At 38.5% G+C, this 17,656-nt stretch overlaps 1 protein-coding gene across 3 annotated transcripts in view; it reads right to left on the bottom strand.

Annotated features, from left to right (window-relative positions):
• Positions 1 to 10,622: 10,622 nt before the first annotated feature.
• Positions 10,623 to 17,656, bottom strand: part of eps15 (epidermal growth factor receptor pathway substrate 15) — a 122,698-nt gene continuing 115,664 nt past the window's right edge. For all 3 annotated transcript variants that reach the window (XM_066692116.1, XM_066692117.1, XM_066692118.1), the window contains one exon: positions 10,623 to 15,620. In XM_066692116.1, the coding sequence (XP_066548213.1) occupies positions 15,480 to 15,620 (141 nt within the window). In that variant the 3' untranslated portion in view covers positions 10,623 to 15,479. The remainder of the gene's footprint in view (positions 15,621 to 17,656) is intronic.

Raw genomic sequence — 17,656 nt, 5'->3', positions numbered from 1 at the left:
GGCTCACAAAATGTTTGGCGTTGTAGTGAAAAATACACAGGGGTGTACCGGGGTTCGCCCAGGAATGTGCCTCTGCAGCTTAGAATTAAATGAAGGAATAACTAATATTCCTAATGTCAATCACTTTTCCAAACAGTACAAAAATATTAAATAATTTACAAATCTGTGATTACTCCACATAAAATCTAACAATTAAGTCTAATGGTAACAAAAACAATAATAATTATTATTTTTATTATTCGTCCTGAAGCCATATTAGCACTATGAGGTTAGCTGCAGGATGCAGGATGCGAACCACAGTCCATAACTTTTGTGTAGTCAGATCCAGAACACTGACAGTGGATCTTACCAAAGGTCACAATCTTGAACAGTTTCATTCAGTAATTTGCCTACAAAAACTAAGATATCAAATGCAAAAAAATAATGTAATAATACAACCTGCATATTTTGAGCTAAAATGCTGCTGTTGCAGTTTCTTTGTCTTGTGATGCCCTCTTCGATTACGCAACTTCATCAGGTGTATTTAGCTCTCGCAAATTCAAATTAAAACAATTTAATAAGGTATTATTCTTAAAGCAATATAATCAAACTTACTAGAGACGGTAGCAAAATGTAATGAACATCCACCCTGTGCATCTTCTTATTAAACATGCATATTATATTAAATTATGAAATATGTATATTAATGAAATAGGTTGCTCATGCTGCATGAGAAGATGAGATAGCGACTCAATCAGCAGGAATTAAGCAGGAATTTACCCCCCTTAATCCTTGTAATGGGTTAATTTACTTTAACTTTAGCACTTCAATTTGATATGTTTCATTTTGTACAATACAATATGTGACAGATGTTAAACAAAACACATTAGTTCTGTACATATAATGGTAATTAGTTCCATGTTATGCTTACTCTTACAAATGCATAGTATTAAAAAAACCTGTTTTGATAATGAATATTTTGCTGTGAACATTCTTTTCCTTTTGAAAATATCCACGGCGCACTCATCTAAAGTTCCCAATATTGGATATATGTTAAAATTGACACCCTTACCACTTCACAAAATTGTAGGGCATCCATAACGATACCATTAAATCTGTCGCTGTCAATCAGAGTAAAGGACAGCTATGGAGTCTCCCTGCGCTGGTTCACTGAGCTCAGCACATGCCCAACCTGCCTGTCTGTGGGATTCAGTGTTGTTTCCCTGCTGTGACCGCAATGTGCAACCCAGACCTTTTACCTTTGAATTTGGAAACACTGTAAAACGTTGGCACCAAATTCCAAAGTACAGTTGTCCTTTGTAGTGGAATATAAAATGAGCATCCTGAATATATATATATATATTTTTTTTCTGGGTTAGTTTCACAGACCCAGAATATTCTTTCCTCTTACTGCGTGCTATGTCATTGGTATCGAAAATCAAACGTTCTTAAGCAGTACGTCTATAAATGGGAGGTAGCTGTATTAGGGGCCTTGAAACAGCCTACATATCATAGTATTATGGCTTGTTTCCACTGCAGAAGCAGATGTACTTAAAGCGGCCATGGCCACCAGTGGAAACGGGGCATTAGACAAGGGGAAGATATCCACAGCTACATGCTACACCCACAGCACTTTGATCCCTATCGAATATATTCCCTGTTCCCAGTATGAATCATCTTGATCTTACCAGAGTACGCTTCATGTGTTTCTATCACTTCTCTCTCTGCTCTATGAGGTTTGATCAGGGTTGGTTCTCACACCAAGACTCAGAATTGCGGATGCTATTCTTCTTGGTTTCTGTGGTTTTCTTGTCGACTAGATTTGCTGTAAAGAGGCACGCTAGATGGTTAGTCTGGGGGGGATTGCTGTGGTCTGTGACTGCCATAGCTGAACTTGTGTGAATCACTGTAACCTTTCAGTAAGCTGTATTGTAACCATTGAGTCAATACACTTGACCGAGGTGGATGCTCCTGATTCTGTGGCCAGAAATTGCCAGGCATGTACCTTGTGAGGCCTTTGTCACTCTTTCAATATTCCATTTGTGTTTTAACCACCTGTCTGAAAGTGAAGTGCAGTATTGACCATGGACAAATTCTCACAGAACTAAATTGGGAGTTGCTGTAAAATAGAAAGTACAAAAGATTTTCTTAATAGTTGCTTGCCATAATAATCTGCAAGAAACTAGTTTTTCCATAAATAAACAGTTTATGAGTAATTTTAAATATTAAAATAACTACATCAGTCAAAAACAACAGTAAGCATAGTATAGCCTATTCTATACAAATACAATTTAGTTAGTTAGATTAGTTGTTTCACTGTACTTGCTGTGATAAAAACTATCAAGAATAATAGACAACTTGGAAGTTTTACTAAATTATGTTTAAAAAACGAATGAGGTAATTAGTAAGTGAATTACTGCTAAAATCTGTATTAGACGAAATTAGTACATTAACTAGGTTTTTAGTCTTTCTGAAGTATTTTTGAAGAAATGGATTTATATATTGTTCTGGGTAGACTCAAGGCTTGCATTTCTGCTACATTAAAATAAGTAGGGTAAAGGTTGTACTATATGAGACATGGTTACACACTGTCACCATTCCCCTGATAAAAACTGTGCCAAACTCATACAAAGGACCAAACAGCATGAAGGCTACATTGCAATACGTGCCTACAAACACCTAGCCCATTATGTATATATATATCTTTCTCTCTGGGTTCATCACAACCAAAGAGGTTTAGAAACCAGGGAAAGGGTCAGGGCTGCAATTGCACAGATGGAGGTCAACCACAATCAAAGTCTGAAAGTCTGAAAGCTCAGGCTTCACTCAGGACAGGGTTATACAAAGTTTGTTTGAAATCTAGGAGACTACAACCCTGACTAGTGCCAAATATAAGCCTACTGCACAAATGAGTGTGTTGGAACAGGGCACACGGTCAGCGTAGATAGCAGAGTACAGTTTCAGGACAGGTTGAGGTCCTTCATTGTATTCTGCTCAGGAACGGTTTCATCAGCACTCTACGTCGGAATAGTGGGTTACAACAATTTCACAGGTTTTTTTGTTTTTGTAGTTTACCACACTGATTGTGATTTGGTGTGAGGTTGAAATGTCAAGAAGTTTGGCTGTATTAGCTTGACTGAGGGTTCAGACTGTCAACCACCCTCCATTTATGGGGAATGAGACAAGGAGGCAGTGACAGGGGAGGCGGTGGCATGTGGGGTATGAGACAAGGACGGGGTATTTAAACTTTATTAGGCAAAAGTGAGAGTGGTGATTCAGAGTTATTTTTCAGGCCAGAAGCACTGCCCAAGGGGGAGAGGTTTCTGTGCACTTCCGTAGGAACCCGATCGAAAACGTCACTAACAGTGTTGTTTCACCACTGTTTCGCTACATCTGTCTCTATTGTGTGTCCTATTAGTTATATTTATAGCTAATTTCAATTCTCTCCGTCCGCGCACCTGAGCTCTGGCTGCCCTTTCGGTTTCAGTTTTGGTTCATAAATAGAGCATTTAAAAATAATAATTGTGTTAATATAGTGCCATATATTATCCGATTGCTTGCAGTGTTGGTTTTTTGTCCACAGGCCTTTTTGCTCCACAAAAGGAGCGCTTAAGTAAACTCCGAGGCCTGGCCGCCCGGCCTAAGCCTCGGTCTGTCGTAAAAGATCTCTCCCACGAGAGGTGCTCCTCTGCTGGCTTACACTTGCACTAAAGCCTCTGTGCCTGTAGGAGATCTCACTCTCTCAGCTTGCTGGGATCGAGCTCTGCTGCACTCCACCGTCTGCGGGTGCAGCCTCAGTTCTAGGCCCTGCTTCGGCTGGTAGCCTACTACCCTTGGCCCCCCAGACCCTGGACCCCGCGTCACCTGGTGTCCCCAGAAACCCCGGCACACACGGTGTGGTTAAGCCTACAGGCCTACACAGCGCTTGTATCCCACACTCCGGTGTCTGGATACACAGTGTTCTGTCCAGCAACAGCAAGGCTGCGTTTGGTTGGTGTTGCAGTGCCCCCGTGTCCTTAACGTGTCGTGGCGGTGTTTCAGTTGTCCCCCTCCCCCTCTTCTGAGTCATCCCTAGCCCCTCCCCCCCCATGCTGTCGGTGTTGTGGGCAGTGGCGGTTCTGAGGGGGGGCCGGGGGGATCAGGAGGCATGTTGAAGTCCTAGAGATCAAGGTCTGTGATCTTGAGGCTCAGCTTGTTGATCTGCGCTGTATTAGTGATATGGAAGAATTAGTCAATCAGCCCATGAGAGAGATGGTGTGCACGCCAAAACCTAGGAGAGTTGAGACCATAGAGCAGAAAAGTGTACAGAACTGCTGGGTTACAGTAGGTCGTAACCGCAGAAAAGGGCACACACCACCCTTAGAGACACCCCAAGACCTAGAAATGCCCAACAGGTTACAACTGCTGGACTCCGAGTTGGACAGTGACAGCTCAGAGGGTGATGGGAGGGCAGTTGAGCACCAGAGCACCATGGTGCCCACTCCCCCCAAGAACAGGGAGGTAGTTATAGTAGGAGACTTGATCCCTAGAGGCGTAGATCACACAGTGTGTTCTAGTGATAAGGAGACCCGCATGGTATCTTGCCTGCCTAGTGCTCAGGTTGCAGATCTCCCTAAACTAGTAGACGGGCTATTGGCCAAAGCCGGGGGGAATCCACTGGTCATGGTCCACATTGGATCCAATGACATAGGAAAATGTAGGACAGAGGTTCTGCAAGACAAATTTAAAGAGTCAGGAAAGAAACTAAATATCAGAACCTCCACGGTAGTTTTCTCAGAAATTCTTCCAGTACCACATGCAACACGTGGTTGAAATATAGACTGGGAAAGCCAAGTTGGAAGTACAGAAGCAGAAATAGAAATGGTTGAGATGGTTGAGGTAAATGACTGCTTTCTAACTCAGTTTGTCAGGGAACCAACAAGACAGAGCACATGTATTTACTTGATCTTTTCAAATGACCAAGATACAGTCAGAGGGACACTAGTTAGAGAACCAATGGCAAATAATATGGTTAGATTTGAGGCATATTTAAAAAAAACAAGGACCAAGTCTAAAACAATGGTTTACAATTTTAGAAATGCAAACCTTGAAGGTATGAGGTGGCACACAGAAGAGTGGAGACTGGAGCACATTGGATACAGATTCAGTTGAAAATGGATGGTTATATTTTAAGAATATACTACTCGAGGCTCAGTAAACTGAGGACCAACAACATTGGCTATAATGGTTTAATAGAAGTATGCATAAAAATATCAAGAGAAAGAAAATGTTGTATATTGCATACAAAAGGGATAGAGAGACGAAACAAAATACAAACAATATGTTGAACTGCAACGTGATCTTAAGAAAGGGATTGGGAAAGCAAAGAGGGAAATAGAAAGAAACATAGCTCTTGGAGCTAAACTAATGCAAAGAGCTTTTTTCAATACTACAACAGCAAGAGGCCAATAAAGGAGGAAGTGAAACAGCTAAAAGTATCTTGGAAAATGAACAAGATTGGGCAAGTGTTCCAAAAAATGTATTTCACAGAGGTTTTTACAAAAGAAAAAACTGGTTAACAACCAGTCCAGTCAAACCCTAAGAGAGATCAGGATAAATGAGTAGGAGGTACTAAAGGGACTTAAAAACAAACAAATCACCTGGGCCAGATGGTATATTTCCAACAGTACTGAAAGAAATTAGGGAAATTATTTTTAGGCTGCTAACTCAAATATTACAAAAGACACTTGGAACAGGGGATGTGCCAACTGACTGGAAGACGGCAAATCTACAAGAAAGGGGACAAAACTGAGCCAGGAAATTACAGACTAATCAGTCTCACCTGCATTACTTGTAAAATGTTGGAAAAAAATATTAGACAGAAAACAGAGGAGCATCTTAATGCAAACTATATTCTTGGAGATAGTATACATGGGTTTAGATAAGGCAGATCATGTCTTACTAATTTATTAGAGTTTTTTTAACATGCATCTGCAGCTGTAGATATGTGAAAGCATATGATATGATATACTTAGATTTTCAAAAAGCTTTTAATAAGGTTCCACACCAAAGACTGATCCTCAAATTAGAAGCTGTAGGCATTCAGGGTAATGTAAGTAGATGGATTAGGAAAGGAACATAGATAATATTCAGTTGTGGTCCGACACCTGGCAGATGAAATTCAGTGTTGACAAGTACAAGGTTCTTGCAGGTAACAAAAACGTCCACTATAATTATACAATGGGAAGAATAGAACTAGATGAAGTAACGCATGAGAAAGATTTAGGAGTCTACGTGGACTCCTCACTTTCTCCATCCAAACAATGTGGGGAAGCAATAAAAAAGGCAAGCAGAATGCTAGGGTACATTGTCAAAAGTGTAGAATTTAAAACAAGGGAAGTAATGTTAAGACTGTACAATGCACTATTTAGACCTCATCTGCAATACAGTTCTGTGCACCACACTTCAAGAAAGATATTGCTGCTCTAGAGGCAACCAGACTTATTCCAGGTCTGAAGGGAATGTCCTACTGAGAGACTGAGGGAACTGAACCTTTTCACCCTGGAACAGAGGAGACTACGTGGAGACTTGATCCAAGTCTTCCAAATCATGAAGGGCATCGACCACATCAATCCAGAGGAGCTTTTCCAGATCAGCAGGGACACATGGACCCGGGGACACAAATGGAAATTGGGCTTCAAGGCATTCAAAACGGAAAACAGGAGACGCTTCTTTACACAGAGAGTAGTCACAGTCTGGAACAAACTTCCCAGCAATGTGGTAGAAAATTTGGGAACATTCAAAAATAGACTGGATAGGATCCTTGGAACACTTAGTTATTAATTGGACACCAAACGAGCACGATGGGTCAAATGGCCTCCTCTCGTTTGTAAACTTTCTTATGTTCTTACTATGGTCTGTCATCAGCCTAAATAGCCTAGATTTTTTTAACCAATCACAGACCGTGACTTTACGAATATCTCAGACAGCAATCCCGGCATGCATATTGTTCACTGAAGATTCCGTCTGAGCGCTATCAACGACAATACGTCATATTGACCTTTGAACTGGGTAAATAAATGGAAATATGTCGTTGCCCTCGAGTGTTATTTGTCCAGAAAACTTGAACCATTTGGTTATGCCTCTGCTTTATTGACAATACCAGCGTGATCAAAAGTACAATTGGTGAGCAAAATTTCCCGATTACTGATATATCAGTAGATATTGACCTTTTTTGTAAGCATGCAAACCTGGCATTTTCTAGCATGGATCCCTCAAATTTGGCTTTCAGAGAGAAATTGTGACAACTATGCACTGAAGGGTATATAGTTTCAGTTTTATCCAACATTGTCTGAGGTGCGCTTTTTCACTCTTATTTTCTTTAGAATTTTTGCTGTGATCAGAGCTTGCTTGTCATGTGGAGACTGTTTTTGCTTGCTGATATCCTATCAACATCTTCAGCAAACATTTTCTGTAATTTCTTTGTTTTAACTGCTATTGTGAATTTTGAAAAGTGATTTAATTAATTTTCAGTAAAAATTGTAATCTTCAATCATGACGAGCATAAATGTCACGGGCAGGCCATATATCACTCAATTGATTAATTGATCACTATATTAATCACTCAATTGATTAATTATTATATTATTCTTTCACATATTTTTTTAAGATATGTGCACTTATTCTTTCTATGATCACGGTTGTCTTTTTACTTATGAAGTTTTTTTTTGCTTCCTTATTTTGTTGTATCACCTTTCTTTTTGTATAATTGGTTTATTGGGTTTAGATTGATTTATTGTTTTTCTTGACAAGTGTACGCCACCAGCACACATTCTCACCTGGACTCTTCTAATTACCTTCACCTGCACCCCTGGCTCTTTGTTTCAGTATTTCAGCTGAGAGACTGCGTCATTCAGGGTGCAAACTGATCAAGAGACATCACTACTGGCCAAGTAGTATGGATGAGCAAGGAGAGAGAAAGCAAGGGCAGGAGATATTGACAGTTCTCATCCTACCTGAGGTTCTGCTGCCACTGGTTCAATTGAAGAAGCCCCACTGAGGCAGATTGAAACAGGGGCTGTAGCTAGTTTTCTATTTTAACGATGCTTTTTGTTTTTCAGCTTGCCAGTGTCCGTTTGGACAACGGGGTGCTGGCTGGGCTCCTGGGAAGAGCACGGGAGATCCACCTCACTTACCTGTGTGGGTCGAGTGCTGATCGCACCTGTGAAAGACGGGGGAAGAAAGAGTTATTAGTGTCCTTGTGTGTTTGTGTTATAGTTGTCTGGAAATGGTAGTTATAATATTTTATTAGCTTCTTATTACCTGCCTTTCTGTTATATTTTTGGGTAGGGTTCTAAGTGCTCGGGGATTAAAGGCGGTTTTAGCTAGGTTTTATTTATAATTCATTTTTACATCTGCTTCTGTACATCTTGTGATATACAGGACAGTCTTCGTGCCCTGACTGGAATTTCATTTAATAAACTTTGTTATTCCTTTTAGCTCCTTTTAGCTCCCTTTGGGCCCATTTCCACAACAGAGCTCTGCTTTCTCTCGCTTTCAAGGTGGCCTTCCTTGTAGCGATAACGGCAGCAAGGAGAATTTGTGAAATTCATGCCTTATCTGTGGATAAGGCTGGTCAGATCTTCTTGGGAAGCAACGACAGTCACTCTGAAGATGAACCCGGCCTTCCTACCCAAGGTTGCGTCGGTGTTTCACATAAATCAACCCATTGTCCTGGAGTATTTTCACCCCCCTCCACATATGTCGGGTGAAGACTGCAGCCTGCACACACATTTGAATTGTTTTCTTTGTACAAAACAAAACCATTTGTTTTTATCTCTTTACTGAACATAGATATAAAGTACACGGAACATAAAGGGTTCATGAAAAACGAATTTTGGTAGATTTTCTGTATTTCATTCATCACATATTTAGATTTTAAAGCAATTTCAGGTGTCAAAACATTATTATAATTATTTTCAAAATCTGGTACCTGGGAAGGTTTTTTTCATGTGGATTTGAAGACGTTAAGGAAAGGACAAAGTTTGGAACAAAGCAGTATCAATACATACCGTTGATAAGCAGTGGAAGGATGTGCAGGGATGGTAATTAGTGCAAGGAATAGGAAATAATAATTCAATAATCAGGTGCAAATACACAGAAAACTAGGAAAGAATAAGGTGAGAGCTGGAAGAAGGGTGACATGTAGCGGACATTAGAGGAAGTTCAGTGTGTAGATGTTACATTTAGACTTAATTTTAATCAGAGGTCAATGGTCAAGGATATTTAGATAAAAAGTCAGATTTTTCAATGATTTCTCCACTTTGCCCAGTCACATCTGTGTAACTATATAGTGTTGGATCTGGGCAGATCACACGAGCAACATGCCACCAACCTTGACTGCACGCGACTCAGCCCGAGAACGCGCTCGAGTGTTTTCCTTCAATTTGATCAAATTGCTCAGATTTCACGGTTAACTACCCCCTCTTGTGGTGAGATGTGTGAATTGTTTATTCTCCAGACGTAATTGTTCTATATAAGGAACGTCACTATGTGGCTCAAATGAAAAGCTGTAATTTTGATTGGTGTACAGCAACCATACTTTGTGTGTTATCAACTCGGCTTCATCAGCTTTGACAGATCTTTGTACTAGTGTTACTCACTCTGAAGATTTAAGCACACAGGCCGTACAGTTCTGTAGATTTTCACCAACGGATGTGACAATTTGTGGCACAGTGGGCATTACTGTTGTGGAGTAGAAGGCACCAGAAGTCTCATCGGATGACGCAACATGGCTGCTTAAGCGTGTGACCCAGCACTTTGTGCATAGAAGCCTAATAAAGCATGACTGAAAAAGTGCATTAAGTGACCAGTTTAAATAGAAATGGCTTATTTACAACAGTGGTGTTAGATAGACAAGACATTTTTGTCTAAATGAGTTTGACGTATTTTATTTTTTGGAGCGGGTTGCTATCCAAGCTCTGCCATTCCCATGCCAAATGCCATCAGAACGTGCTTCAAGTAGCGGTAATAAAATGTCAGTATAAAACAATGTAAAACCATGTATGTAACACATGGACAGAAAAGTAAAGGTATCTGGATAAAAACAGTAAGGTAAAGCTTTTCTTTGTAAAGGCACTGTTGTAATTCAGCCATATTTTATATTGGTCACTTAAAGCATGACATTGTGTATGACTCAAACTCACAACTCTAGCAGCACTAAACCAATTGTTGCCACCCTTGTGATGAAACCTAGTCACAGTGAACTATAATAAAGTAACTATGAGGCCTAACCTATTATACTTAGGTTGGGCATGCAGTCACTGGTGAATGGCAAACAAATCACAGGGAAACTTACCAGACAGTAGTGCTTACATATCAGAATTAATCACTGAATAACTGTATTTGTTCTTAGTTTATCTGAACTGCAACAAACCTAGTTTAAAATACAGAACACATGTTGGGTAAACAAAAACAAACTACGAAAACAATTTACTTGTCCACAAATGTCCTATGATCATTGTTCCAGGAGTTTGTTCTCTAACAAAAGCTATCTTGGTGTTTCTTTACTACATCCTGATGAAACATTCTCCACAATACATATTATTTATCAGTTTAAGTGTCCCTCAGTAAAATATAACAATACAAATGACACAGAAAGTAAGTATCGTTTAAGAGAATTATATTTATTATTTTTTTTAATTACAGGTTATATTCAGCACATTTCAATGGCTGAAGGTATTTCCATTAAGAAAAAAGAAAATAATACTTTGACGTTAAAATAAAAAAAGCAAGTTTATAAAGTCTATATAGATAGATAGCCTATTTAACATACATCAGTGGTTTTATATGAGTGAGGAGTCTATACAATTCACATGAGTTATAGTAACAGAGACAATATAATGAGATGAGCTGGAGCATAGAGAACAGTCACTTTTTATATTATATGTAGAAACAGCTCAGTGTTGTTTATGATGAGGGTAGGTAGATAGATGTCTTTGGAAGACAATGCAGAAAAGGGTATTTCTTTGTATGCATATCTAGTGAGGAACCTCAAAAGAAGCAGCTGGGTTTTAGTAAAGTGGTGAGAGACTTCCCATTATCAAATCCAAGCAGTTCTTGGACTACCCACCCATACACAGTGGATGAGTTTCAGAGTCTCTCTGGTGGATAACAGGCTAAAACACAATTCATCTCTCTATCTAGAACTTGGAAGTCCAGCATTCATGAAGGCATGTAAATAAAACTTCTAAACTAGTCATTTATTCAGGTCACCTCAGCAACAGACAGACAGGACAGAAATATAACACTTCCAACAGATCCATCAACATTAGAAGTAATTAGCCAGAACAACTCCCAGTACCATCTTTACATCTAAATAAGAAACGATGTGAAGAGTATTAGTTGTGTGTGAAGCAGAACTTTGTCATGAGGCTAAAATATACTTTATTGCACATCTCAGAAAAGGCAATGACAAGTGCATCACATTTCTTTTCTTTTTTGTCAAGTTAACTAAAGTATAAAGGTTGTAAATTCCTGAAAATAAGGAGGCTGGACAAGTAAATGTATGCAGGTCCTTTTAAAGGTCTTTGAAAGTACAGTTCCTAGTATGAGCATTTTCATGCAACCTCATTTTCCACTTGGGAATTATTGTCACTCTGCTTGGACTGTTGTTTGGCAAGCTAACTTAAAGGTGAAAGACAACTCTAGTTATGCAGATTCCTATCAAAAACAAGCCTGATCCTGAAATTATAAGCATGCATTTGTAATGCTGTCATCTAAACTGAATGGCTCCAGTACAATGACATCATTCCACCCCCTATTACACTCTGTGTGTAACTTCTGTTTTTTTTTTTTTCTTAAAACCGAATGCCAAGTACTGTGGCACTATGATTTCATCCTCCAAATCAGGTCAAGATGCAACCCACAATTTGTAACCGTTAAATGACAATTATTTCTCACAACACAAGAAACTGTGGCCTGAGGAAGTTACAAAGCTGAGCAATCAAAATAAAAGGAGTTTCTGAGCGGGGAGTAACACTGTACAAAAAACTGAAAATTTTCTCCTTCACCCAAGTTTACACATCCCCTGGGGCTAGTTTTTTGTGTTTAAAAAACTAAAATAATTTCACAGAAAAGTTAAAGGCAGAGGTGGCATACAGAAATGTGAAGAATGTAGGGGGGAAAAAGAAACCAACTGGGAATAATATCCGGCTAAAGGCCTAAAAAGTGCCAAGTCTTGAAAACAACGATTTCCAGTTTTAAACCCTACATTCAGTGCATTCCACTATTAAAATCTACCTTTGTTCAGGTGGAATGCGGAAATTCACTTATTGTAATTATTTGGTAATAATGGTTTAGTTGTTCTACAACTTGCAGTGAAAGGCACATCATTCAAAACAGGTAGCATAGAACAGCATATTCTTTAAGCATTAAAAATGAATTAAAGAGGACATGTATGTCAGTGTGCTTTCAATCTATCCTATTAGGATTAAGAGGTATTACAGAGATCTTAAAATCATTACCTGCATTAGACCTATGAAAAGGGTTAAGTTGGTTCAGTAATGTAAATAATTAGTTCAATTAATTAATTAGGGTGAAATGAAAAACAGAACCTCTGTGGCTCTTGAGGACCAGCCCAAACATATATTTTTAATATACAGTAGAAATGTGTGATTATATTTCTCATATGCCAAAATTGGCACAAATTGACTGCATATGTTTCTTGGGGGAAAAAAGGGAAGAAAACCCAGGTAAGGATTAGTACTTAGTTTTTAGTAAACCTGGCATTACATTAGGATTACAATATTTTGTCTCCCAGTAGAGGGCTACCTCAACTAAACCAAGGGCCAACACAACACCCACAAAGCAGATACAAATACAACACAACCAGATGTTTTCTTAAGACTATTTATATTGGATGGCTGACAGGTTCTGAAAACCTCACAAGTCTGAGCAGGAGTTGACATTTGGGTCCACAAGGGCCACATGTGTCCCACTACTGCTTCACAGATTCAATAGCGAAGATAGAGGATCTTGAATTACACATTCTCTCTGCACAGATGGAAGTAAGAATCCCTTTGCAAACCGCTTGGAGGTATTCCTGCTCTTCCCAGATGCAGGCTATTGTATATGAGACAACACCAGATACCTGTGACTTTATTTAAAATAAATCTGCAGAGGTGGACATGCAATTTTCCAGAAGATTTTGTATACAAGCTTTCAGATCTTAATACCTGAAATGGATCAAATCTTTATTTCCATTGTCTGACCCATTATCTCCATCCCCTTGGGGAATCACAACTGACAACATATCTAGATTTATCAAGAACATCTTTTGCAGACTTTCCAGGAATTTTATAAATGAACAAATTAACAAACAAATGGGGTTTTTCCTATAATATATGAAAACAATATTCAGCTTTCAGTAAAATTGATATGAATTAGAATTTATAGTAATTACAAGGTTATCAAGTAGGACTCTTCTCCCCCATCCTGCCCTGTGTATTTTGTAATATAATCCAGTTCTAAGCAATGTGAATTGGTGGCTGAAGGCCATATCTGGAATAATAACTAACTACAGTGGAATAGACAAGACCACCCCCTCCCTACAGTGGTCTATTTTGGCACATAAATAGGACTGTATGTACATGGCAAAGACAGGCACTGAAATAGTTAGTGGCAAGGTGAAGTCAATGATCTTTACCAAGACCTGAGGAGTTTAGCATTACATTAAAATCTAGAGGGAATATATATGTATATAAATTAGTGGAGTAGTAGACACCCACTTGTTTTGTTCATAAATGCATTCAGAAGAACATATTCCATTCTTCAAGACCTGGAAATAAGTATTTTAAGAAGGAACCCCATTCCCAGACAAGCAAATCAAACATGCAAGCACACACACACACACACTAATTTAATAAATACAATGATTATATTAAATAAACAGCTTTCTACCCCAATATGTTGACAAATTGACCTGATGTGCTGCCAGCAAACTACCAATAACATTTGATCACCAATGAGAGAGCATTTCTAAAGCTGTGTGAATCGATTGATTGGGGAAGTTATATTGTAGTGTGCTGACACAGCAGTGCAAAGGTTTTCTATCTAGTAAGGTTTGTATAGCCAAAATGTATAGGACGTGTGTGTGTGTGTGTGTGTAGGGGCCAATTAGATTATTAGTCACTCTGTTATAGATTTAGGATCCACATAGTTTGAAAGCTCCAGGTAAATCTAATTTGATCTCACGATCATCTGCAGGGCATACCCATTTAAAGCCACTGATGCTATGTAAATAAAAATATATGAAAAAAAGTATCTAGGCAGTCAAGAAACAACTGGTGGGATACAATTTGAAACAGGCAGTGGTAGTGAAACTGATAATACAATGCTTCATTCAGGTATTTTCTTTTTTAATGGCCAAAAAGACAGATTAGGATTTACTGGTCTCAACAAGCACTGGAAAGCAAATATTCACCCCCCTTACAAGTTCCAGATTGTGCACAGCACTACCTCTTGGCATTTTAGTGTTTTAGAATTGGGAATTACTGGCCATTAAACTGTACGACATTCTCCCATTGGCTGATTGATTGTGCTTTCTATAGGTTAACAGCTTTTCAGTGTTGTGTTGCTGACCAATGAGGCCCCTTGCCCCAGTCCCTTGTCCCATATTCCCATTACTTAGAATCTACCTCCTCAGCACCCGATGACTGAGCACATTTTTCCACAGTACTTCAAAGACATCAAGTAGATAAGAATAATGGTTTTAAAAAGGCTGTTTTCTCATTAGGCTCAAATCAAAATTCCAGATTTTATAGTTATTATACTTCTATCACAAGATCATAAGCAATTACTAAGTGTTTTTTGTATGAAACTGAATAGTGATATGATTCCAGAGGTTGACCTTGTGGAGTGGAGCCTTAACACAAATCCTGAGGAGAAACAGCTTATTTTAGTTTTTCTCTTAGATGCTTTTGGGGGTAAATATCAAACATTAGCAGGCTAAGGATATATAACTAAACTTACAAGTCAGACATATAAGAGTAATAAAATATTCACACACCCTTCAATTGTAAACTTCTGTTGTTGGGCGAGATCTAGATGTGAGTTCTGGGCTTCAGCACAGCACAGTGATGGAAAAAGTGATTAAAAATAAAATAAAAAAATCAATCAAAGTGCAAACAGAACTGGAAGACCATGCCATGGTAAAGAAAATTAAGGGCTACAAGGGGGGACAGAAAATTAGGTTAGCCCAACTTCAAATAGAATAACAAAAATCTCTATCAGGGTACAGCACAGAAGTCCAATTAAACACCTAACATAGGCCTCCTGAAAAATTCACCCATCTCCTAAAAACAAGGCGCTTGATATAAATACAATGTATATATAAAAAAAAAAAAAAAAAAAAGCTTCCAGACCTCTTTCCAGTCTTTCCACAATGAGTGTTTTGTTTTTCTCTTCTTAAGAAACGTGCTGGGTGGTGCAGTGGGATGAAGTAGAGTTGTAGGGAGGGGGCCTCAGGAAAGTTCGGACTTGCTTAAGGCAATGGCCAGCTCCAGGTCCTCTTGCTCCTGCTGAGTCAGCCTGGCCAGACGCTCCTTCTCCTCTCTCTCACTCTCACGTTTTGCCCACTCAATCATGTACTCCTCAGTTGGGTACTGCACAGGACAAGAGAGAAAAAGACACATAGCACAGACCTGTCAGATCCACCAACACCACATGGACACTTCCACTGCCAAACAGCTTTTCCTCCATGTAGAGGATATACATATGCATTTTTAAATCAGTGGTTCTAAAATCGTATATGTAGTACTCGACCACAAGAATCAAAATCTAGACCCCAACCTCCATTTAAAATGCATACAGAAATCAGAGATTTTATGGTGTGTGCAAGAAACAAAAAGGCTATCATACTCATACAACAACTGAACTGACTGGTAGTTTAGAAAACCAAACTGTGTGTTTGTCAGGGATGGTGTAATTGTGTAATTGAGTAATTGAGCAGTGCTTACGTTATCTTCTTAATATTAATATTTTAGGTAATGTTCGTGGTGCACAGATTTGCACCAAACCCATTTCTAAATCTCTAAATTCTCTGGAAATCTGCGCTGCAGAAATGCGACCTTGGTGTTATGATGTCTGATTTGTGCTGCTGTGCTGCACTCTGGGACCAGGTGTTTAATTGTGGTCAGCAATGGACGTGTCTGTTGGACACATGGAAACAAAGCATTTTGATTACCATTAACTCCTGTATCAATCATTCATATTTAACACTCCGACTTAATAAAGTGGGCAGAACAATCTCTAAATTCTCAATAAATAAATAAATTATGCATTTGATTTGTAGAGTACATTTATGCATTTTCCAGTAGTTTGATACCACAACATAATTTGCCTTAGTTATTTTACAAAATCTAAAAGCAGTAGATATTTTTAAGTAGGCTAAATATAGGTTGAAAAAAATGACGGAACACTGGTACACAGTACAAGTGAAAACAAAACTCTAAACATGGAAGGGTTACTGATGCGCCCAATTGAACAACTTCTACTTATTACATTGTAACGGTAGGGCAATGGGGAATCTGTGGGACTTTGTGTTGGACTCGTAGTGGTGTGTGTGCTGTGTGATAGAAAGCAAGCGAGGAGTGTACGTGTGTGATGTCAAAAACCATGAGTCCCTCTGCTGCAGTGTAACGCTTTGTGATTGTGTTCTTGTAATGTACTTTAGCACTATAATCCACAAACTTCATGCGTGATGAAATGTAATCCATGCATGTATTATTATTATTTATTTCTTGGCAAATGCACTTATCCTGGGCGACTTACAAAATACAAGTGCAAAGAAAATATAAGCGCAATATCATGTGTGCAAAAATTTAACGAGGGATAAAAATAACCTGCATATTTATCATCTTAATTGGTCAGTAATTTTCTTGGTGTCTCGCTTCATTCAACTTTATATTGAGCAGCAGAAGTCCCATTAGCTCATGTGCTCTCCAGACAACAAAGTAACTGTGGATTGGCATGTTTGCAAAATACTTTAATTACAACAATAAATAAATATAAATATTGTTTTATAAACTTTTAAAACTGTATACAATTTTAATTCCCTAATTTATCATTGGCACCCTTGTCAACATAAACAAAGGTTTGCCATCCCTGTTATTTACAGTGATATCAAAGGCCACTGCTCTTCCTCTGATTATAGATTATGACTTTACTAAAATCAACTGCTGATTGCATTTTTTGCCTGAGAAAGTTTAAAGAAAAGCTGTGAACAACAGGCATCTTTCATGTACCCCCAGACCTGCAAGTGGCTAATAAAACTAAATATTTTTAAAGTGTACCAAGAGGGCAACAGGGGGGTTAACTGAAGACAAATGCAGTGTTATTTATTTATTATTTGTCCTTATCCAAGGCTTACAGGGTTCTCAAACACTGAAATACAATGTGATATATAATATTATATAATTATATAATATACAACATTCAAGTACATCATTAGGAAAACTGGAAATGGTATCTTACATAGATTATTTTATTTCATGTTGATAATGTTAAGAAACTTGAAAAAACTAAGAGAAATGGAAAACAGACCAACTAAGATTTAATCTTTGTAATCTGGGCTATTTTCAATTTTTCAATCAATTTCCCTGGTGACTCGGACTCAAAACATAGTGACTCTACTACAAGT

Source organism: Amia ocellicauda, chromosome 19 (assembly GCF_036373705.1).
Source record: "Amia ocellicauda isolate fAmiCal2 chromosome 19, fAmiCal2.hap1, whole genome shotgun sequence".
Classification (NCBI taxonomy): domain Eukaryota; kingdom Metazoa; phylum Chordata; class Actinopteri; order Amiiformes; family Amiidae; genus Amia; species Amia ocellicauda.
The sequence above is the reverse complement of the archived record's forward strand: the minus strand, read 5'-3'. Positions and strand labels throughout refer to the sequence as shown.